Here is a 25907-nt window from a genome sequence, read left to right as displayed (position 1 = left end):
CACCTGATGTGTAAAAATTTGAACTTTTTCCTTTATAATTCTGAAAATTTCATATAGCTCTCAGATTCAACTGAGAACAGGTCATGGGGTCAGGCAGAGCATCATAACACAGAATTCCACTAGAAAACTAGATCTGGGTTCAGCCATGAGGTACTATGACACCAACATTTGGCGGATCTCATTTCAATTGCCAGGGAAATCCGTCTACATTCTTTTTCAAGTATGAACTAAAACATTCTTTGTCATCTAGCAGCCCCAAACAGAATAATATAAATATCTGTCCACTGACAATTCAAAGGAGTTACAGGAAGTCATCTTGGAGAAAACTTACAAATCTAAGTAATGAGCAATTAAGTTCAGGTTTCATCTCCAATTTTTTTCCACAGAAATGAAACTGCTATTTATTTGCTTATGTTAGCAAACCACTAATTTTTATAAATTCTTATTTATAATTTAACTGGAAACATAGTGCATGAGCAGGGTTGTTTTGTTAGTTTCTGTGGTGTCAGAGATCAAACCCACCACCTTGCATGTTAGACAATCACTCTACTGAGCTACACCTCCAATTGTTTTCTTAAAGATACACAAGATTAAATGTAACAATTAATAAGTTAATTTTCATGAAATCTCAGGAAACACAACCACTGAAGTGCCTTTTGAGTTCTTCTACAATGTTCTACATATTTTAATAGCCACAAGATATGGAAGCATCCTAATCTCACCTCCTACTGGCAACTGCTGAATTTGTTTCCTTAAACACTTATTTAATCTAAGTGTAATCTGTCTTTTCTCCTGGCTATACCAAATTCTGTCAGAACACTATTCTATACCTTGAAGTTCTCTGATGTATAACAGTTTCTACATGAATATTCCTTGAATAATTATAATAACAAATAACTGGATATTGATCAGAGCTAGCAGGGAGAAAGGGTGTGAAAAATGAAAAGCTTTGTCATGTGAGCATCTAAACACCACTGAGGTAAAAACACAGCTTTTGTAAAATTGAAAAATGAATACTCAGAAATCCAATTACTTTAAACCTCCAAATGGCATACATTTATTTAAAAGCCCAGGCTTTTCATTAAGGAATTTTGTTTTGGTTTTGTTTTTTTGGTTTTTCGAGACAGGGTTCCTCGGTGTGGCCTTGGCTGTCCTGGACTCACTTTGTAGATTAGGCCAGCCTCAAACTCACAGAGATCTGCCTGCCTCTGCCTCCCTGAGCGCTGGGATTAAAGGCATGTGCCACCGTGCCTGGCAAGAAATGAAACTTTTAAGGGGGAAAAGAAAAGTAAAGAAAAGAGAAGAAAGCCCAGGAAACAGGTCATTGTGAGGAATCAGACAATTATTCTAAGCTTACTTGATTAAAGTAAGCATCCAAATCTGTTTCTGCTATTAAGTGACTCTTCTTTAAAAATCTGTAGGTTGTTTTATTTGCTTTTTTTTTTTTTTAAAGAAATTCTCTGTATCACAACCCTTGACAATAATACCTTGTTTTCGTCATGTACTCTAAAGGCAATCTTGACTTTTAAAGCAGATTCTGAATCTTGTCAGAATTTATGTACTAAGTAGCCAGATAAACTATTAGCAGAAAGTTCTTACAGGTAGTGAGAGAAGTAAATGGCTTGCTTAAGAAACAAATGACCTTGCTGTCAGCCATTTCACACTACTGCAAATGTTTTAAACATGTAAGGAATAATGACAACAATATAATAAACTGTGCTTCACTAGGTGAATATTTGGAACCAAACGTTGAAAGGAGGCTTAGAAATCTTGAAAGGCAGGCATCTTTGGATGTGTGGCCCAAAATAGTCCCTGCACTTCCAAATATAGGCTTCCTGCAGCACAAGCTTTACGTCCTCGACATGGCACAGGCCCCACAGTATGAGTAAGGATTTAAAGTATTTTCAAAAATACTCATAGCCAAATCAAGACCCACATTCCTAAAAAAGGAGCTTTTGATTCTTTAAAGAACGTAACTGATTTTTCAGACATGCTTTAAGATAACGATAAAGAGCCATGAGGAGCAGTGCGGATGGGGATGAGAAGGTTAGGAAGCAGAATTTGTCAGTGAGTTTGGGAAGCTCTCCTCGCTGCTCACCTCTGATCCTGGGGTGGACACCATATCCTAACATATCTTTTTCTGCTACTTTAACATGGATGACTGGATCCTTTCTGCTTAGTTGTTGGAAACTGGGCTCAGGAAAAACAAGTTTTATGTTCAAAAGCTTATTTTTAATTTTTTTCTCAAAACCACTAAGACATTTGTAAATTTTTGCCTAACTTATAAATAAAATACGCCTTCGGTATTTAACTATGGAAACAAAATTCTTTCTCCACAATCAACAACGAAAAAGTTGAACTAGAGAAATAAGAGAAGCTATGGAGAAGGCAGGAGAGGAAGGGACGATCTAGGCATGGAGGGACACTGGAGGAATAGCTTACTACTGATTAGCTTGCCTGGTATCCACAAGGGCCTGACTTCAACCAAACCATCTTACACATCACTATCGCCGCCACCACCAAACTAGCCAAAGCTAAAGCAGCCCAGACTTAAGCCAACACATTTATATATTCTTTTTCTCACAGACCAAGTGTATGCAAATGTGTACTCACAGACATATCTAAAAGCTCCAACACGTGCATTTATATAGACTCGGATGACTATGGTGCTGAATACTTACCACAGCAAACTGCTTAAGCTTACAAGACAAATACTTGAAACATTTTCTTAGTTGACTCTTTTGCTTTGCTCTATTGCCAGTGATGAAAATAATAGCTACGGTAATGTATGGCACTCCTATGATACTCAAAGTACTATGTTTGGCTTTCAATAAATATACATATATATGTACATGCTGTGGTTTTTGTTAAACAAATTGGTTTGCAGTTCCAAAGCCAGTACGTGGCTTAACGATAGCTTGAAAGAACTTTTCTTAACCGTCCTTCTTGTTAGTAGAATTGAAACACATAAAGAACAAGTTCAAGTGAAAGACCATGAGTTATAAATACCTGACTCAAAATGTTTGCCTGACTTAGTTATCAGTGTTGGTCAGTTCTGCTAGAGACATTTGGTGTTTTAATAGAGAGGTATTTAAAAACCCGGGCCTCCAAACTACACTTCTGTAACATTGCTATGGGCTTCATACAAATCAAAGAACTCTGAGATATGCATCATCCCAACATACATGGGTAGGCAGACGAACTCATCACAATAACTGAAAAGATCATTCAGAACAAGTGTTTCGATTTGTTTTAACTGCTCTAGATAATAAAGTTAGCCAGCAGTCAAGTCAAACACTAGCTAAAAATCCAGTCTGTAAAGGAGGAGAGACTCCGATAAGAGTTTAATCATTTATTATTGTGTGACACTGGGTACATCATTAGCCCTGTTTTCTTGTCTATACTACTCTGAAAATAGAAACTGCACAACAACAGATGATTGATTTGTGAACTAAATGTGCCTCAAAAGTAGTACATATGTAATATATGAGAGAAGAATAAAAAGAAAGAATATGAGTAGTGATGGGTCAAAGAAAATTTTACCACCCACTAACATCAAGTTCAAAAGTAAAGTTTCAATTTTTCAAATTAAAATGGAAAATAATTAAAATGGCTTTATAGTCATTAAATTCTAAAAAAAAAAAAAAATAGCACCTTGTACAAAAACTTTTAAACTTCATTTCCCAAGTGTTTCCATTATTGTCAAATACATTGTATGTGTGCCTTAAACAAAATATTGAGAGACCCTAAACTGAATGACATAACATTTCCCTAAGTTAATATAAAAATCTATTGAGATAACAAAAATATAAATGTCCCCAAATACAGTAACAATGACACCTCTCCTTCCCATGGGAATTTTTATGCAGCAGATGGAGTGACAGAATGTAAAAGAATGCCTTTGCCCTCAGGCAGACAATATCAAGCCAAAGTCTGAAATTTACTTCCAACAAACACCAAGAGATAACAACAATGGCTTCAGCAGGATTTTGAACTGAGATATTAGGCCCTAAAGTTATATGGAGAGTTTTAATTTCATTTAGAGATTAAAAAAAAAAAACACACACACACAGTATCAGGCTTCTAATGTGTTGGCACTTTACAAAGGAACTGTAGTTCTCCACCCTCTGGTACATTCCCAACACAATTCCACACTTAGGAAACACACGGAAGCCACTGTGGCTCCAATCTGCTGCATCTAGAAGAGGAGCCTTGTTTACAGGCAGCACTCCCCATAGTCAAGTAAATGTGGGAGGGGAGAGAGAGAGAAGGGAGTTTTTCCACTGGTCCTCATCCTTCAGGTGCACATATAAAAATTTTGTAGGTTAAGTCAAGAAGCTTTGACTTCAGCAAATACCTAAACTCTTCCCATCTCCTGTGGCTTTGTTTTTATCCTGTGTTACAAATGAACTGGGTAAATTGAAGCTAAATATATAATCATTGCAAAAACATGTGCAATTCAAAAGACCTTGAGGTCCACCACACAACAAGGACATGTGCTCAACCATGTTCATAGCAGCCTTATTCATAATAGCCAGAACCTGGGAACAGCCTAAATGTCCCTCAGTTGAAGAACAGATAAAGAAACTGTGGTACATTTACACTATGGAATACTACTCAGCTATTAAAAGCAAGAAATTCCCGAAATTTGTGGACAAATGGATGGGACTAGAAATGATCATACTGAGTGAGTTAACTCAGAAGCAGAAAGACTCACATGGTATATACTCACTTATAAATGGGCACTAGCCCAAAAGGCATGTCCCATGAAAGTCTTCATTTACCAGGAGATTGGGATAGATGTGAGGACGTCCTATTGGGACTCTGGGTAAGACAAATATCGGAGATGGGGAAATAGAAGGATCCAGAGGGTCCTAGAAACCTACAAGAAGAACATCTTGACGGGTGGATGGGGGCCCCAGGGGGTCTGCTCAAACTATTGCACTAACCAAGGACAATACAAGTAGTAAACATCGAACCCCTACTCTGATCTACCCAATGGTCAGGACATTCTCCACATGGGGACTGACTCTGACATGAACTCTGGTGCTCCATATTTGACCACCTCTCCTTGGTGGGTAGGCCTGGTGGCACTCAAAGAAAGAATAAGCAGGCTACCAAGATGAGACTTGATAGCCTATGACCATATAGTGGGGGAGGAGGTCCCCCTCAGTCACAGACCTAGGGGAGGGGAATAGGGTGAAAGCGGGAGAGAGAGGGGAATGGGAAAATATAAGTGATGGGATAACAGTTGAGTTGTAATCTGAATAAATTGATTTAAAAAAGGAAAAGAAGAAGAAGAAAAGAGAGTAAGGGAGAGATATAAGATAGCGCTTCATACTGAATGAGTAAAATGAACCATCATATGTCATTTTAGGCAAGACACCTGGCTGGCAAAGAAGAAAGCAAAGGTCTAGAAAGTGCAGAATTGGGGTGTTGTGTTTAAATGTATAATCTTGTATTTTTATATACATTTACATAATAGGTAAATATACTATTAGTACACTTGTAAGAAAAGTTTCTAATGAAATAAAGATTTGTCTAAATGCCATTTCATCAAAAATCATTCCATCTATACAAAGAAGAGTAATTACTATTGGATTTATAACTTTTTTCCTACAAACACTTCAGAGAATGCCTGTCTTAAGTGTAACACCTAAGAAAAAGAGGAGGGAATTGATACAGGTGTACAAAAGATGGAACAGGGTTGAGAACACAGAGAAGGGAACGTGAGTAAAACTGATATTTCTATATGACAGGAATCATAATTAATTTATACAAAGTCACACAAAGGAAAATCCCTCAAGTTCTGTTACAGGTTATGTACTTAATGACATAAGCATGACACTGGAACAATCACTATTTTAAAGGAATTTATGGCAACTCAGACATATATTATGAATTTGTAACAATTACATTTGTGGTACGAGGGTTTAGTAGACTCTACCAAAAAGGCATAAGTAATGTCCTTGACACTAAGGTACTCAAGAATGCCAGCCACGCAGAAGCCAACCTAAAAAAATGATGAAGAGTTTGTTGGTGATGAAGGAAAAGAAAAACATTTCAAAGGAAAAGAAAAACAAAAAAAATAGCAGTTTGAAAGAGTACAAATACTTATATCCTGTGAACATATTAATTTCTACTAATTATTACTTGTATAAGCAAGTAAAAGAATAGTAAGTAAAGGCTCACAAGACTAAAGTTATTGACAAAAATACAAAATTAATATTTGCCCTAGGCCATATTTCTGGCTTCACTTCTTTTTTTTTAGTCTGTAAGACTCATGACATGATCTTTTTTAATAAATAAAAATTCATTTCATAATAATTTGCCTACTTATAATTATTTACTTTTAAAATACCCATTTTGATAACTGAGATTAATTTCCTTAATAAACTTTAGTAAGGCCATAAATTATAATATCAGTCTAAGATTATTTTAAAAATACATGCTATTCAAATGAACCCAAACAAACAAAAACTCTAACAGATCTTTGCCTAATAATTTACTAAGGAGCAGTTTTCTTAATCTTGAAGTGTTAGCAAAGGATAATAAACCAGTATCTTTTTCACTGATTTAAAACATTCTTACTAATCACACTTAAACTGTGATTTTTTTTTTTTTTTTTTCCTTTACCCTGACCGTTAGCTCTCTTTAAGTCTTGTGTAAAATGCTAGTTCTTCCTTGGAAAGGCAGCCTGTCTCAAAGTTAGATTTTTTTTCCCCTCAAGAATTGTAGCTACATTTCTTTCTACAAATTTCCGTTAGAGTCATTGCACATATAATCAGCATGAGTATACAAGCTAATGAAATAATTTCCCCCTTTTTCTATAGTCTAATCAGTTTTACACATGCTACAGTATAATTTAAAAAATTATTATTCTTAACAATGGTGTATTATTTCATGAATGCAAACAAAACCTCTTTTCATTTTGCCATATTACTAGAGAAATCGCCACTTGCTGTTTATTTCTTAATATCTCAGAACAAATGGATTCTTTTCTTTTACATCCTAAAAATACTCTTTGAAATCCTTTAGTATACTTTGACTGAAGGGGGAAAAGACAGACCAACAAATCTTTAAATTCAAAACAAACAAAAAGATGGCATCTAAGGATATTAAATTTTAATAACACAGTTATTAATCTAGAGGTACAGATGCTCACTAAGACCAATACAAAATATACTTCTAAGTTCCAATTTATTCATGTAACAATCAAACTACTGAGCTAAGTAATGTTTAAGAACTAAAACATAAAAGGCACAGAGCAGTGTGTATAAAATGGTAGCCATCGTTAGGATTTTACTAAAGATATCAGGTTCTGAACTCTACAATGCAGTTAGTAAGCTGGTTCGCTCCTCTAGCACTGGCATAAGATTCAGCTCAACAGACAAATGCATAAATAAAATGGACACATTCTGGTAAGTGTGTATAATGGCAAGAATAAACAGTAAGTGCTGAGAGTGTACATGGAAACAGTGCCTTTACCTAGAAAAATAGGACCAAGAAAGAATTCTCAAGAGAAAACTAGAGCATTAAGAACCAGTAACATTTATGAAAAACACTTCGGGAGGAGACTGGAAGTTTACTCAGTGGATGAAGTATTTGCTGAATAAGTGTAAGGATGGGAACTCAGACTCCATTTGCCTACACACATGGCAGGTAAGCATGATGGCCAGCATAGAGTTTCAGAAGTCAAAAAGCAGAGACACAAGAATCCCAGAGGGGAGTAGGGAGAAAGCAGGAGGGAGGGAGGGAGGAATGGGAGGATTCAAGGGATGGGATACAATTAAGATGTAATATGAATAAATTAATAATAAAAAAAAAAGAATCCCAGAGGAAGCCGGTTAGCTAGATTAGTGTACCTGTGAGTTCTGGGCCAACTGAGAGATCTCTCTCAAAGAATAAGGTGGAGAGAAGTCAAGATGAGTCTCAGCATCAACCTTGGGTCTCCACATGATCACACACACATGTGAACACACACACACATACATTGGTACCTTCTGAAAATGCTTTAGGAAAGTTGAGAAGAGGGCTAAATCAGAATTACAGATACATAAAGCATACTGCTTCTGGAAAACTACAGGTTGCTCAACCTACCTAAAGGCTGAAGTTTAGGATGAGAATTAGGAAAGACTGAGAGTAAATGTTAGTGAAGTAAGCAAACAGCATGACATGCCAATATTACTGACCTACCTAAAACTAAGTACATACAGTCTTATCAAATGTTTCAGAATAACATATAATTTCTAGTTGAAAAATCAGATGACTTTTTTTTTAGGGTTTTATATAGCTGAATTTGGCCTTCAACCCCTGGTCTTCCTGTTGATATTGCAGGCATGCGCTACGATGCCTAGTTTATTCAGTCATGGGAGCTGAATTGAGGGCTTCCACACACAGGTTAAGTATTGTATCAATATCCATTCCCAGAGCCATATAAACTTGAAATGAAAGAAGTATTTTACCATAAATTAAACATATGTGCAACTACAACTGGAAATTCGGATCCTTATATATGCTTTTAGTTGGATGGGAGAAAAATGCTGCCCAATTTTAGCATGCTAACACTTACGCTCTTTTCCAGCTGAATCTTTATGCAACAACATAGTCAAGCATACTGTCATACGTTTTTATCCTCAATGAAAATTCAGAACTATGACTTACAGGTAGGGCAACAATGTTCCAATCGTTCCTATATAACTAATATAAGATATACTTATGTATATATTATATATAAATCTCTTATGTACATTTCATATTTATAAACTTATAACATGACAAGACTAGGAGGAGAAAATTAAAATTACATGTAGATAATATAAATTACTTATAAATAATATAAGTTGTATCCTATCCAAACTAAGAAAAATGTCTGTTAGGCTGTGAATATATATATATCTGTATGCAAAAATACTGATAGAAAAATCATAAATATATTCTTGCTGATTTCATAATAATGATATGATACAAAGTAGAAAACCATTGGTAGAATAAAAAAGGAAAAAGCAATTGATCTCTAGTAATAATCAAATATCACTTATTACATACTAAAGATCTATGAAAACAGATTCAAGAAATGTTTACTTAGAAAATAAGGCTAAAGGTAGACTGTGAGGGGCACCTTTAATCCCAGCACTAGGAGGCAGAGCAGGCAGATCGCTCAGTTCAAGGGCAGCTAGGCTACACAGTCAAACGCTGTCTTGAAAACCAAAAGTGGGGTGGCAGGGGAGGGAGGGAAGAAAAAAAGAGAAACTATAGAGGAAAGAAGGAAGGAAGGAAGGAAGGAAGGAAGGAAGAAGGAAGGAAGGAAGGAAGGAAGAAGGAAGGAAGGAAGGAAGGAAGGAAAACAAGCAGGCTGGACAGGTTGAGAAAACTATTAAAAACTTGGCTTGTATTCAAACGTCAACAGCAACATTCTACACTTTTCCTTCACAGCTATTGCTATGAAAAATTAGCTATATAGTTAAGGTAAATATCATAAAAGCAAAAATCCTCTAAAATGAATAAAATTCAAAGTGTCAAGTAAATACTTTGGATTTATGTCTTGTTTTCTTCTGGTCCAAGCTAGACATGTACTCTATTTATTACACGTCATTCTTACGCCCACATAAACTCTTCTGAGTGAACTGAACCTTGCCTCCCTACAACATATGATATGCTACATTTAAGTAGGAAATGTATCTAAATACTTAATTTATTGGTACACTACAGGTGTCTGTAACAAACTACGGTAAATCCCAAAGATGACTCACTGTTGGTAACAGTTTTCTTTCTTTCTTTCTTTTTCTTTCTTTCTTTCTTTTTTTTTTAAGGAACTTTTGATCACAGTAATATGAATGTCAAATACTACGCTTTAGAAAAATGATTACCAATATATTCATGAGCATCAGATCCATATTGAGGGCTTCCTAAAATGTGAGTTGCATATGTATCAACCCCCAACCCCAGTGCTCAGGGTATATCCTAGAGAAGAGGCAGGGAAATGGTAAGAGCTAGAGGAGGAAGAGGAGGAGGAGGAGGGCTGTGGCATACTGTCTTCTGTGGCATGATCTGGCTATTGCACTTATGAACTCAGTGAAACTATGGTTCCTTGAAACAAGACCAAGCAACTCAACATTGTAACATGTAGGAATGGAAGTGATGTGCTCCTAAGACCCCACTCCTAGCTGAGAAGCCACTGAAAGTTCATAGCTTCAAGAAAATAGGGAATCACTTTTCTTTAGTGGGTGTGGCCATTTGTAGGCTATCCACGGATGGCCTCCTATCCATATGCATAGAGTACTAATTAGACTCAATGACTTTTAAAACAAAACAAAGATAGGAGGAGGATGTGTTAGGAGTATAGGGTTGGTATAATCAAGATAGATTGTTTACATATATAAAAATGTGTGTATATAAACCCATGATTTGGTATAGAAAGTATAGGCTGATGCATGCAAAAGAGGCAACAAATTACTCTTCTAACTTAGGATTTTGCCTTAGCCTTGCTACAGATACGACGACCAGCTTCCAGATGGTTACTCTGCTAGTCTAGTAGTGTAGTCTCTGCACCTGAGATAAGTGAGCACTAAAAGAAGCAGGAATCTAATTTACAATTTCTATAAATTCTGTTTTTTTTAATAAGAGAAAGCTAGGAAAATGTATGACATCTCAAAGCAGTGGCTCTGTGCATACAAATGTGTTGGGGAACAAAATAAAAGAACTGTCAAGCATAACTTCCCTTAAATGATTAAAAATAATCAATTAATCAAAGGGTCTATAAAACTATGCTACAACATAGTACGCTTTAAAATGCTTTAGTATATAGTACATATAATGTTTTTGTGTGTTGATGTATGAGTGTTCTTAGTATACATTCTAGAAGTGGCTAAATACACTACTGGGAATAAATGTTTTGAAATAACAGTAGCAATCAAAGCTTATATGCCAAGTCCAGCTACTCAAGTCAGCTTTATTTCTATTCTGAATGGGTCTGTTATTACGTAAACAGACTAAATACTATTTCATTGGTAAAATTCATTCAACATCTGTTAAATTCCTAGAAAAAAGGCAGCTATGAATAGCATATTAGGAACAGTGCAAAGACACATGTTCCAAAGACATACTACATCGTTAGGCTCACTCAAATTACTCTCTGATGATTGCTATGGTTTGGACAAATGCCCCCTCCTCCCAAATAACTGACTGTGCGTGTGTGAGTGCGTGCGTGCGTGCGTGCGTGAGTGCGTGCGTGTGTGCGTGCGTGCGCTGTCATTCTGTGATACCACCGGGAGATTGTGGAACCTTTATGAGGTGAGACACTATAGGAACTCCACTTCCTTCTCTCTGTGTATAATTTTCCTGTCCCTATGGCATGAGCAGCCACCTCTGCTATGTGCTCCCATCATGATGTTCTCCCTCACCAGAAGCACAAAGGCAATAGCCTGATGGCCTGGAACTAAATCTCTAAGCCTATGTCATGAGTCCTGGCCAGGTTACATCATGAGATTCATCTCAGAAAAGAAAAGGAAAACCATGTGGGCACTGGGATATGGGTCAGCAGGTAAGAGCACCTGTTGCTCTTGCAGAGGACCTAGGTTCAGTTACCAGTAGCCATATGTTGGCTCAAATATATCTGTAACTCTAGTTTCAGAAGATCAGATGGTAATAGACAACCAGTGTACAAATCCTACATGCAGGGGAATCATATATATATATATATATATATATATATATATATATAAAATTTTTAAAAGAAAGTTTATGAAGCCTCTAAGCTAACTCTTCACACATTTTAAAAACAACACAAATGTACTTTGTCTAAGTGGCATTTGTATACAGAAGAGAAATTCCAACATCCATATATTGTTTTTTCCTTTTTCTCAATTTAGCAATTTAAGGTTTTAATATTCTTATACATGTGATATCTGGTGCCTTTTCACTAGAGGCCTTCCTAGATAGTGAAAAAACTGAAATCACTGTGTTCTAAACAAAACTAATGGTGGACAACTACAATTTCCATATGTCAAAGCAACAGCTAAAAAAAAACGTTAGTCGTAGGCTTCAGTTCGAAGAGTCAAATTATGGGGGGGGGGGAAGCCCATGTACTTCTATTTAATTATTCTATATCTATAAAATGCAACTACTACCTGAATCCATTGTCTTTTAAGCTAAGTATTTGATGATTTCTTTGTAAATACACCAGATCTCCTTCGCTTAAGCACCATTTCAGCTCTAAACACAAGAGCTATCTAAAGAATGATAGGAGAGAGAACACAAAGACTGGACAAATTAAAAAGCAAAAGAAATCTGAGAATGGAGTAAGTTCATAAAGACTTAGAGAGAAAAGTCAGCAAAGACCTGAGAATAATTTCAGCAACTGGATATTTCATTTCCAAGCCTGTCTCTACTCACACGTTATATGCATAATAATTCAACAACTGAAAGAGACAAGAGATAATAATGAGAACTCCCAGATAGCAAATTTCTTCTATAAATGTCCACATAATAAGTAGTTTAAGTTCCACTGCTACATAACCTAATATTATCCCCTGAATTTGTTTCCACCCCTGCCTCAAACAACTGAAAAAAATAATCTTAGCCTGGAAGTCATCAAAACCAAAAATGGATAAAGGACAAGGATTTGTCCCACGGGCCAGTTTGCTTACGCCTATTAAAACCAAGCAAGTTAAAACAAAAAAACTATGTTAGGCAGTTACTGTAAGAATTCCTAAGGAGAAGGAAACCAAAATTAATTCTTACACGAAAGATATATTTACTTGTGTTTAGGAATTAATTCTACTTGTGTTTTTATCTATATTTGAACTAAATCATTAGGCATTCATCAAAATACAAACTTTCAAGTGAATACCAACAATGCATTTGTGACTTCATAAACAAATGGACAGGCTATTCATAACCTGGGATTTCTGCACTCATCTCTAGTAAATTAAAAACCCACTTATAAAACTAAATATAGATAGGTAAGATTATATGAAAAACCCAATGCAATATAAAATAAATAAAAATAAAGGAAAGTTCAAAATACTCACTGAAGTGTAAAGTTCTATGAAACCGCTCTTGAGCTATCACATCCATGTGGACAGATGAAGGAATAAGAGCTCACACATAGAATAGACCAGAGAAAATCTTCCCGCCACACAATAATAAAAACACAAAATATGCGGAACAAGGAAAAAATATTAAAAGCGGCAAGAGAAAAAGGCTGAGTAACATACGATGGCAAACCTAGCAGAATTACTCCCGACTTCTCAGCAGAAACCATGAAAGCCAGAAGAGCCTGGACAGAGGTTTTACAAACCCTAAGAGAACACAGATGCCAGGCAAGATTACTATATCCGGCAAAACTATCAATAACCGTTGATGGAGAAAACAAGATATTCCATGACAAAAAACAAATTCAAACATTACCTAGCCACAAATCTGGCTTTACAGAAGTTACTAGAAGGAAAACTCCACCCCAAAGGGTCAAATTACAACCAAAACTACATAGGAAATAGATAACTATATCATCACAAAATCACAACCTCACAAAATCTCGACTGTAACAAATAGCAAAAATGAAGGGACTTAGCAGTCACTGGTCATTAATAGCTCTCAACATTAATGGTCTCAATTCTCCAATAAAAAGACACAGACTGAGTGGATGCATAAACATGACCCAACATTCTTCTGCATTCAAGAAACACATCCCAACCACACGGACAGACATTGCCTCAGAGTAAAAGGTCGGGGAAAAATATTTCAAGCAAATGGTCACAAGAAGCAAGTGGGGTAGCCATTCTAATATCTAATAAAATAGACTTTGAACCAAAATCAATCAAAAGGGATGAGGAAGGACACTTCATACTCATCAAAGGTAAAGTCAACCAAGAGACATCACAATTTTAAACATCTATGCTCCTAATACGAGGGCACCCACATTTGTAAAAGAACTATTAGCAAAGCTTGAACCACTCATCGATCCCCACACATTAATAGTGGGAGACTTCAACACTCCACTTTCACTGAAGGATAGGTCTTTGAATCAAAACCTAAGCCGGGAAATAACTTCATTAACCAATGTCATGAATCAAATGAATCTAACAGATATCTACAGAACTTTTCACCCAAACGCAAAGGATTTTACCTTCTTCTCAGCATCCCATGGAATGTTCTCTAAAATTGATCACATAGTAGGTCATGAAGCAAACCTCAACAGATACAAGAAGATTGAATTAATACCTTGTATCTTATCAGATGACCATGGTCTAAGGCTGGACTTCAACAACAACAGAAATAACAAAAAGCCTACTCACACGTGGAAACTAAACAACTTTCTACTTAACGACACATGGATCGTAGAAGAAATAAAGGAAGAAATAAAAGACTTCCTGAAATTCAATGAAAATGATGGAACAACATACCCAAATTTGTGGGACACACTGAAAGCAGTGCTAAGAGGAAAATTCATAGCACTAAGTGCCTTTAAAAAGAAAATGGAAACATCCCACATAAACAACTTAACAACACATCTGGAAGCCCTAGAAAAAAAGAAGCAGAAGAGCTCCCATTCGACAACACAGCAAGTATAAATGGTTTTTAAACAACTTATTTCCTTCTAGTAAGTCTGCAGCCTTGGATACAGACATCCACCTAGCTGATTTCCATTGAACCATCTTTGCTGGGTTAAGGAGTGAACAGAATGTGGAAATGAAGAGGAAAGGGAACTTCTCTCTGCAGAAGAGACTTCCAGCTGATTCTATAAGTAAGTAGAAATTTCTGGAGCCCACACTTCACAATGTATAACTCCAAATACAGACTTCCCTACTTATTACAACAAGGCCATCTAAAAGAGCCTTTAAATAATGTACTCTAATCCAACAGGGGGGTACACATTAGAGTAAGAGTCTGCTCATGACAAATGGGTATTTGATATTGAGATACACTATTCTTGAGTGTCAACTAGGTAAAGTTCACTGGTAGTGTTGCCCATGTCAAATGTGCCTTTACTGATTTTCTGTCTGCTTGATCTTTTACTATAAGAAGAGTGGTGAAGGTTTTAGCTATCATAGTAGATTTATCTACTTCTCTTTGCCTCACAAATGTTTCGCCTCATGTATCAAACACTGTTGTCAGGTACACATATGTTAAGGCCTCAGTATGTCTTAATATAACTACTTCTTTATCATTTTCCAATGTTCTTTTGCCTCTGTTAAATTTGTTTATTGGTAAATAGAGAGTAAGTCTGATACAGAAAAAAAGCTCATTACAGCATCTGATCTGGCCTGCTAAATCATACAAACAGAGAACAACAGGTGCAGGAAGAGTGTTGAACATTTTTCTGTAATATATTGTTTTGTCTTGCCATTTCTACTGGAGCAAATGTTAGGGCACTCAAGACGCTAGGGATAAAAGGAGAACTTAACATCAGTCCTTACATCATTTCCTACTGTAACTCAGCACCCAGTAAATGAAATATAGCACAAAGACCTTGAGGAAATCTCCACAAAATTATTATCAGCTGTGGCTCTACCATTAAAAGAATTACAAACAATTTACTGTCTATGTACTGATAGACTTAGCACTATAAAATGGCTTTATATGGCTTTTGTAAAAGTGGATTATTACAGTTTACATACAAACTAATTTAAGCTTGTTCATTCTCAAAAATGGTTTTGTTCATTTCTATGTTAGGCCTAGTGTCAAACATAGTTGTGACAAGAGACTAATAATCAACACTCAAAACCTTATAGACATGTTTCATAGAATACAAGTATCTGTTGTTTCCAAGCCCAAAGATCTAAGTTCAAGCCCCAGGAGGACCCACAAGGTGGGAAGAAAGAACCAATTCTCACAAACTGTCCGCTTGGCCTTCATATGGAAGCACTGGCACATCTATACCCACACACATATTTATGCACACAAAAAATAAAATGTAATTTACATAAAGCCAGGAAACAAAGAAGGGACTGAAGGATGGTAAAACATAGGTAAACAGAAAGTAAGTGGAAGAATTCAGCAGGTAAAGAGGCTTTGACAGAGAAGGAAGTGGGTAGAACTGGGTATTGGGGGAGGATTAACCAGGATAAAGGGAGTATAAAATGCCCATATGGAGAGTAAGATATGCTCACACATCCAATAGAAGCTTGACTGTATGGGAGTTAATCGACTGCCCTTTAATGTGATTTAAGTCCCACGGGAGGGGCGGCAGAGAATGGGCTATTACCTGCCCAACAATCCAGCTTTGAAGAGGCAGCTGACCCATGGCGGGTATTTCTGATGAAGTCTGGGAAGTGTATTCCTGGTGGCAGCAAACTGCCTTCTAAATACCTAAGCATATGCCCAGAGCAAAAGCATCTCCCAGCCTTAATCAGAGAAGCCTCTCATTCCAGTAAGTGGTGGTGAATGCAGACTCTGCCCAGGATGCACAGAGCAAAGCAAAGGTGGTGTGCTCAGCCTTGAACAGTCACTTGTATAGCCCTCTCTGAAGCTCAGATAACACTGCAGAATAGGGGCCAGGAAGCATGTAAGAGCTGCATCAAGAAGAGGTCTGAAGGCCTACAAAATGCATTCTCTAGATTCAACATAACCAAGGCAATCATTAACTCACAACAACTGCAGTTACCTGAACTGGGTCCAGAAACAACAGCCACATCAACAACCAGTTAAGGAAAGGGAAAGTGTTCACAGGGCCCTGCCTTATTAGAACCTAAAAGAACCTCTGAACTACTGCTTATTGATAGTCTTGAGAGGGCAACTGCCGTTGTTAGTTGTGCACCCACCATGCTCCAACAGGCAGTTCTAAACCCATGGTCACACAGATGGCCCTGGTTAGTCTAATGGAATGTGCAGGAACATGAGAGTGGCATTTGTGGGGATGGAGATAGGAGGACAGGGGTGGTAGGGAGGTGGGGTATGGGATCACTATTATGGCATGCATGTACAGAATTGGTTTTTTTTTTAAACTTATTCTGGACAAATAATAAACAGCACAGAAATGATATGCTTCCAACAAAGAAAAGAGTCTGTTCTGTAGGCTTCACAACATTTTTATAAGAAATGTCCAGCATATGAGTAACAAAGGAATTGCAAAAAGGAAAGGTATTCACTAATCAAAAGAAAAATAAATAGAAGTAAATCTAAAGGTGATCTAGAAATTGAAAAGAGCAGAAAGTCACGGTTGTACTAGGATAAATATTGAAAGAAATTTAAAAATCATGGACACGGTTTGGTAATTTTTATTTTGTGTGTGAGTGCTACCTGAATGTATGCCTGCATGTGTGCCTGGCGCCCAGAAGAGGCTAGGAGATGGCATAGGATTCCCCAGAATCAGAGGCACAGAAAGCTGTGAAACACCATGTAGGTACTGGGAATCGAGCCCAGGCCCTCTGGAACAACACACAATATCTTTCCCACTAATCCATCTCTCTAGACCCAAAGACAGACTTTAAAATGAAGAATCTCCAAAAGAATATGAAATTTTCAAAAAAGTAAACTTGATATTGTAGAATCAAAATAGCCATCAAATATATCAGATTTTTTAAACAGCAGGATTCAAAGGTAAGCTGGAAGATAGTCAGCAGAAAATACTTAAAATAAAACAGCAAAGAGGTATTAGACTAGGAAAGATGCATAAAAGGCATGCAATGTGGTAAAAAGAAGTTTAAGGATACATGCATTTTCAATTGTAGAAGAAGAAATTGGGGGGGAAAGCTCAAGAGCCATATTTGAATTTCTAAAATTGGTCTTTAAGAGATCAACTCCCATGTTTAAGAAGTTCAACAAATCTCAAGCTAGATAAAAGCAAATCAAGGTGTACCTACGCACATCACACTCAACTGATTAACATTGGACACAAAAAGGAAAACATAAATGAAGACAAGGAAAAAGATTCACAGTGATAACTGCAGAATTCTCAACCAAGTGTAATGATGATTAGAAATCTTGACTGAAATAAACCCACAAAAATGTACTCAGGCAGAAAAGACTTTTCCCTTAAGAAAAACAAGACAAGGAATAATAAAACAATATTTTATAAGTATCACATATGTAGAATGCTATTAAAAATTATGCCAATCAAATTCTGTACTTTTTCTTTAAAAATATCTTCCAAAAATAAAACTTTAAGAAATGAAAAAAAAATCTCAGCCAGGCAGTGGTGGTGAAGGTTTTTAATCCCAGCATGCAGGAGGCAGAAGCAGGTGAAACTCTATGAATTTGAGGCCAAGAATAGCCAAGGCTATATAGAGAAACTTTGTCTTAGAGAAAAAGAAAGAAAGAAAAAAAAGATGGTGAAATAAAAACAGAATTAAAGACTATATAATCCAAAAGTCAAAAAGAGGAGATGAGACAAATAGGAAAGAAATTTAGCAAGGTTAAAGAAGAGGGAAACCTAGTAATAGCATTAAATATATAAATAGCTAAAACAGTTCAGTAAGATCCAGAGGTTGTGTCTAAGGGTTAGAGGAATGATGTAACACTATCCTACTTAATAGAAACATTCTGAATATTTAAATTTGTGTCTAAATATAAGGACGCATACCAGTTAAGGTTTAAAACACTAACCAGACACATGCAAACACTAACCAAAAGAAAGCAATATTAATATTATATTAATTAACTTTTACAGTCAAAAAGTTTTGCTGAAAATAAAAAACCTGTTATAAGGGCTTAATTCACAGAAAACAAGATAGTCCTGAGTTAGTACTCAACAAATTAAACAGCAGATGAAAGGAAAAATTAGAACTGAAAGAGGATAAGTAGGAACCATACCTTTTCTTTAAGACAGCAAAACAAAAATTTAAGTGTTTTACAACTGCATAAACTCAGAAAATCTGATTAACATAATAAGCTAATGATATGAGAGCCAGTAACAGACCATACTTTTTCTTAAGCATACACCAACAAAAGTCACTTACTAAGCCAGAAAGTATTTATTTGGTGGGAAAATAAACTAAACAAAACAAAAACAAACTCAGAAAGATAAATAACAGCCCAATGTGCAAAGTAAGTAACATACTACATTAACATGATATCGTCCTAACGGAGCACAATGAAAATTTTAAAACATTTTTATTGGATGACAATGAAAACATGACGTTGTCGGAATCTGCAGGACATAAATTAATTTAAAGTGGAGCACTCTTCACATGTTGACATAAGCAAGCTGAGTGCAGCAGGCAGCCCTAGGGAAGCAGAGAGTCTCACACGGCAAAACCGGTGTGTCAAACACTGAGTTTGCTGCTTCTCAGACAGAAGGGGACACACTGGGAGTTTGCAGCCTTTCCCTGATCCAGGAGCCAGGAGCTGCTAGCACCCTGCACTCTCCACATAAGAGACCATCAAGAACAGCACTGGGATCCCAAGAACAGCATTCTGACCTCCAAGGCACTGTTCTCTTCTGCTGATGCCCTGAGGAGACCAGGTAGTCAGTGGAACCCTGCTGAATCCCGGATCCAAGGTGGCAGAGCTCAGCGGAATCTAAGTTCCAGGTGGACAGTGTCTGCTAGGCCTGTAAACCAAGCGGCTGCCCTCTGAAGGGGCTTGTCCCCTCGACAGCCAGCTTAGAAAACCCACGCCCCTGTTGCAGATGCCTAAAGGAAAACAAAAACCAGGACTGCACGGCTCCACCAGAAATCAAAAAACAAAAAAAATCAAATCAAAACAAACAAACAAACAAAAAACATTACCTGAAAGTAAAGGGCTGGAAAAAGATTTTCTAAACAAGTGGGGGCAGTGGGGAGGGCTGAGAGAGAGAACTGAAATCGTGGGGAGGCATCTATGGGGTAGGGGAATGCTGACCCTAGCTGAGACTCCTAGCAGCTGGGGATATGGAGCTTGAAGTGGCCACCTCCTGTAGTCTAGCCAACAGAAGACATGCCCAGTCCTCCTAGATATGCCAAGGGAGGTCTCCACTTCTCAGAGAAGAAAGGGAGGGAGCATAAGGGAAGCGGGGAGGAGAACAAGGAGGGACTGGGAGGAGAGGAGGGAGGGGAATTTCCTTCTGAGATATAAAATTAATCAACTAATTAATTACTGAAAAATCCTTAATTACAGAAGTAAACACCGAAACTTCCGTGAGATGGTTCTACGTACCAAAACTACTGCCCATAGCAAGCACTACCTAGGATGAGAGGAATTAGAAATGTGCTGCTCAATGAGTCCGAGGGATGGCAAATGTAAATGTGCATGTGGGCGTGTACACGTTTGTAGAGGTCAGAGGTCAGTCAACATCAGACGCCTCCTTCCATCACGCTCTAACCATAGTGAAACCAAGTCTCTCACTGAACCTGGGGCTCATAAATTCATCTAGGCTGACTGGCCAATAAGCTCCAGGGTTCTGCCTGACTCTATGCCCCATCCTCAACCCATCCCCAGTGCTAGGTGCACACTGCCGTACCTATCTTTTACAGGGAGACTCACAGTCAAGTCCACATGCTTGTGAGGCAGTAACTTTCTCAACTGAACAATCTCCCCAGCCCACCATCCAGCAGCTTCTTATGAAGTTAAATATGCACTTACCTAGCAACCTGTGTCCATGTTTTAAACAAGAAAACAAAACAAAACAACAACAACAAAAACGATGTCCACACAGAAACTTACAGGGTAACGATTTTACGATTAATATTGATTTTGTTTGCAAATGGTAAAAAGTAGTAACTATTCATGAATTTCAATAGATTAAAAAAATTATTTTTCAAAAATAAAACTCCAATGGGGAGAGTGGAGTGGGGAGTTGGGTAAGCTCCTGGGAGTCTATAGGGTGACTCTAGCTGAGATTCCTAGCAAAGGGGTGGAGTGAGAGGGTTAAAGAAAATGAAGTTGGCCCCTCCTGTACCCAGATAGGACTACCAGTGGAGAAAGGGGGACACCAACCCACCTATAAAACTTTTGACCGAAAATGTGCATTGCATATAAGAAGTGTAAGGATAAAGATGCACAAAGATTGAAGGAACGGCCAACCAGTGACTAGCCTAACTTGGAACCCACCCCATAGGACAGAGACAACCCCTGACATGATTAATAATACTCTGCTATGCATGCAGACAGGAGCCTAGCATAACTGTCTTCTGAGAGGATTCATCCAGCAGCTGATGGAAACAGATGCAGAGACCCACAGCAAACAAAAGGCCAAGCTAGGGGAGTTTTGTTGAAGAGTGGGAGGAAGGATAGACGAAGCTAGAGGGGTCAAGGACAAAACAAAACCTACAGAGTAAATTAACCCACAGGGGGCTCACAGAGACAGAACCAACAACCAAAGACCATGCACAGGCTGGACCTAGACCCCCTATACACATGTAGCAAACGTGCAGCTTGGTCAACACATGGGTCCCCTAACAATGGGAATAGGGGTTGTCTCTGACTCTGTTGCCTGCCATTGGATCCCTTTCCCCTAGCTAGGCTGCCTTGTCTGGTCTCAATAGGAGATGATACATTTAGTTCTACTGCAACTTGAGATGTCAGTTTAGGTTGTTACCCCTTGGGGGACTCCCCTTCTCTGAAAAGAGATGGGGGGGTGGAAATGGCAGGGGAAGGCATGAGGGTAGGACTGGGAGGCATAAGGGAACTGGGATCAAGATGTAAAGTGATTAAATAAAGAGAAAAAAACTGTGATATATGTAACAACTCACCACAAAAAAGGAAAAACATATACTTGGCAATAAAAAGCATAAAAATATGCACAAAATACTGATGACTCTCAAATGTATTATGCCAAGTAGAAGATGCCAGACCAAAGGCTGCATACATGATTTCATTTATGACACTCTAGGAAAGCAAAACATACTGGACAGCCAGCAGATAAGTAGGAGTCATAGTCAGGAGGCAGGGATAATTTAACTACAAGAAGCACAGAGCATGATGGTGATGATCGCACAATTATGACCAGTTACCAAAACCCACTGATCTATACACTAAAAGTAATAAATTTTCCTGTAAGGAAATTATTCATCAGTGAGTCAGACAATTGTGCAAATACATATACTCCCCAACACTGATGCTCCTATGCACTGTGTGTTTACATTTATATACTTCAGAGAGATGGTTTATAATTTTCTTTTAAATTTGTCACTATCAAAAACACTGCAAATTATAGTTGGAAGGTTAGCCAACTGCCTTTAAAATTATTGCCCTGACCACGTCCCCTGGATGGGGAGGCCTGGTGGCACTCAGAGGAAGGATAGCAGGCTACCAAGAAGAGACCTGATACCCTATGAGCATGTACAGGGGGAGGAGGTCCCCCTCAGTCACAGTCATAGGGGAGGGGAGTAGGGGGAAAGCGGAGGGAGGGAGGAATGGGAGGATAGAAGGGATGGGATAACAACTGAGATGTAATATGAATAAATTAATAAAATATATTAAAAAATTATTGTCCTGAATCTTAAAAACTCTCACTTCAGGCTTTCAATTTGTTTTCCAATTCCAATTTATATGCCTTTATCTAAAAGGAATGACTTACTTTTATATTTATTTGAATTAATACTCTATCTTCTGGCTTATGAATGCATGTCTTATTATAAAAATAAACATCAAACTAAGTATGAAATAGTAGTCAGATTATAATACGGAAAAAAGTCTCAATGCCAACAGGCAGCTCTACCGTTTGTGTCCTGGCATTAATATGAAATCCCCATGGAAGGTGTACATATAGCCCTACCAGCAAGTCAACAGAAGAGCCCAGGAGACTTACATCCTAATGAGAAGAAATAACTGTGTATTTATTTTACTGAGTTCATGTGCCTATTTATAAAAATGTGCTCATCTATTTAATCTGTTTCTAGATTGCATTTACATATATAAAGTATGTCACCTCTTAAAGTTGTTTCTACATTCAAATGTAATTGTTAGGAATTTAATTTCACTATGCAAAAAGATAAAGTCTTAAGAGACCCTATGAGGGACTAGAGAGATGACACTTAAGGACAGCTACTGATCTTGCCTCTGAGCTCAGCTCCCAGCAAAGACATCAGACTGCTCACAACTGCCTGCACCTGCAGCTCAAGGGAATTTGATGCCCTCTTCTGCACTCTGCCAGCACTGGTACTCATGAGCATAAACCAACACACAAATAAACATAATTTTTAATAATAAAAATTAATATTGAAAGATATTCTGATTATTTTTCTGAAGATCAACTTGTATTAATAATAAGTTTTCCTTTGTACAAAAGCAAGATACTTTGTAGTAAGAAAAAAGGAAACCGAAATATCTGTACCAAAGATTGAGTGAGGAGAAAATTCAATGATTATTCAGGAACCTAAATTGAAAAAGGAAGAAAAATCTTCTCTACAAGAGAAATCTCTCCTGAGACTTTTAATTGGTATTTTCTGGGTCAGTGCTTTTTCTGTTTTCAGCTTAGAAGGGTAAGAGTTCAGGCTGTGGAGTTATACTGCCAGAATTCAAAGATGGTTCTACCATTTGTTGAAAGGGTAATCTTGGGCAAATTAAATTACTCAACATCTCTATGACTCTTCATCTGTAAAGTGAATGAAAGCAGTACTACAATCTCATAAAGATACCTTGAAATTTCATCTTTGGCACAGTACCTGGCATATGACAAATTCCCAATAAATGATAGCTATTACTAGCAATGCCAAAATTATCAATCTTTGCATCAAATCAAGAATAGTGAATAAGTTACATATAAACTTCTATTCAAAGATCACTTCCATAACCCTCTCTGATGAGCCTCTAATAAAATGATGCAATTCAAGAAGTTACTGACCACTTTCTTGTCCCTGACCACTTAGTTTCTTGTTGAATAATATTACTGTGGCAAGTACCACCATCACAACTCATAACAAGAATGTGGCTTCATTTGTTTTTGTAAAAATGTTAAGACCCAACAGGCTTTGGGGGGAAAAAAAGATAAAACTGATGAAGAGGGCCTGGTGGCAGGCCTGGTGGCACACACCTTTAATCCTGGCACTTGGCCTCCCAGGCTGAGGCAGACAGACCTTTGTGAGTTCAAGGTCAGCCTGATCCACAAATGGAGTTCCAGGAGAGCCAGAGCTACACACAGAGAAATCCTGTCTTGGGGAGGCAGGGGCTGACGAAGAAAAAGTTACCAAATATACTATGAAAAATCTGAGTTCTAAGCAACATGAAATGCAATGGATTGCAAAGGGCAGAATTGAAAATCCAGGAGGCATCCTCTCTAATGCTCCACTCCCACTCATGAATTACGTTTCACACACACAAAAAAGTGATGTATATTCAACTCTTTTTCTCTATACCACGTGCTGGTAGCACCAATTACCACCTCGGATGTAAAAGTTTTTATCTCTGTATTTCTAGCCCTGCGGCTGTTTAAAGTGACCACAAGTACTGTGCTCATAGCCATTCTCAGATGTTAAGTAAGAGAGTCCGAGTTGTCAGACAACCAGGAAATTCAGTGCCTGTGAGTTAACATATCTATAAATAAATATCACCATTTTATCTTTTCAATGTAAACAGGAGACTTTGGCTTTCCAAACAATTGCTATCTTTGAAGAGCTGTGTCACAATTTTTAGCAGACTAGAAATAATGATAGTAATCACCCACATTCCAGATTAACTGTTTTATTTAACAATGAATTTTTGCTTTTCATCTTAAGAATGTAACTAAGACTGACTAAGCCTTTCAAAAATTATGTCTTTGTTGTAGACCCTACAATAAAGAAATTTAGTGTGCACTAATTCAAATCACATAAAGTTTGTGTTCAATATTGTCTAAGTTGGAAATGAAACATAAGCATATAAATACTAGCTTTTATGTATTAATCCATACACAAAATGAGATTTGCAACCACATAGACGTTACCGACATTAACTACATAGATGTATCATTGATATTTTTAAAAAGCCATCTAAAATACTTAAATTTTTACAAATATGGTTTGTAGAAATTCTAAGTATTCTTCGACAGTAGAATGATGCCCCGTACCTAAAAGCCAAGCACAATATTTCATCAAATCCTTCAGTATTTCAAACCTACCGGAGAGACTCGGCCATTCGTCTCAAGTCTTCATTTTGTTGTTTTAAGCGTTCAAGCTTCGCAAGAATCTTGGAGAGTTCTCTGCTAGAGTGATCAGGGTGGTCATTATCTCGAACCAAATGACCCCCTATATAAAACAACAAGGTCCCCCAGGCAAAAAGAATGAGCATAATCCAACGCCAGGAACCAGTCCATGCCCGCATTTTCTGAACTTCAACTCTGTCCTCTGTCTTCCTGGAGCTCAAAGAATTGGAAACATTGTACTCTGGTTCTAGTTAGCCACACAGGAAAACAGGTTTCTGCTGTTCCAACACATGATGCTTCAGACAAATTAGTCTCTCTGGTAATCCTGTGGTAACTCTTACGGAGAAATCTTCCTGGTGATCCAAGTAGAACACTTTATTGTCCTGTGCTTCATGGATTCTACATGCTGTGGAAAGAGTAAGAAATGTATTTAAGTTGTTTAAGATACATAAAACAATGTAAATTGACATTCAATGAGTTCCAGAAAGCCTCATGGTATTGTTTGCCCAAGAAGCTGAAAACAATTTAGCCAACCAGTAACAGGTAAAAAGCTAAATCTTAAAATTTGTACATGAAGCCAATCACACACATTAGGATTCTACCAGATAGCAAATTAGTTCACACCAAGTCTGGAAGTCTAAATGCCATTACTATCTTTTATTGACCTGTTCTGCAATAACTCTTATATAGGGACTAAAAGATTTTATCTTTGAATATTCAACCAAAATCAATTCAACTATGTATTTCAGGCTAATGTATTCATTTTCTAAAACAGAAAAACAAGTTCTCAGTATAAGTAAATTCATTACTACAAATCCTCATATCCTTCCATCGCAATACTCCACCATCATTTTACTTTTTAATTTGCAAACTGTCATATTTAGGATAAATTCTCAAACAGACTTGAACCTTAGAGAAACAAAGGTCA

General features: G+C 37.3%; 1 protein-coding gene across 1 annotated transcript in view; it reads right to left on the bottom strand.

The window, feature by feature from the left end:
* Positions 1-25314, bottom strand: part of Fut8 (fucosyltransferase 8) — a 129901-nt gene extending 104587 nt beyond the window's left edge. Inside the window, exon 1 of the mRNA XM_051147960.1 lies at positions 24956-25314. Coding sequence (XP_051003917.1) covers positions 24956-25158 — 203 coding nt within the window. The 5' untranslated portion in view covers positions 25159-25314. The remainder of the gene's footprint in view (positions 1-24955) is intronic.
* Between the last annotated feature and the right edge of the window lie 593 nt (positions 25315-25907).

The sequence above is a fragment of the Acomys russatus genome, chromosome 1 (genome assembly GCF_903995435.1).
Source record: "Acomys russatus chromosome 1, mAcoRus1.1, whole genome shotgun sequence".
Lineage (NCBI taxonomy): Eukaryota > Metazoa > Chordata > Mammalia > Rodentia > Muridae > Acomys > Acomys russatus.
Note: the sequence above shows the minus strand (reverse complement) of the source record. Positions and strands in the feature narration are given on the sequence as shown.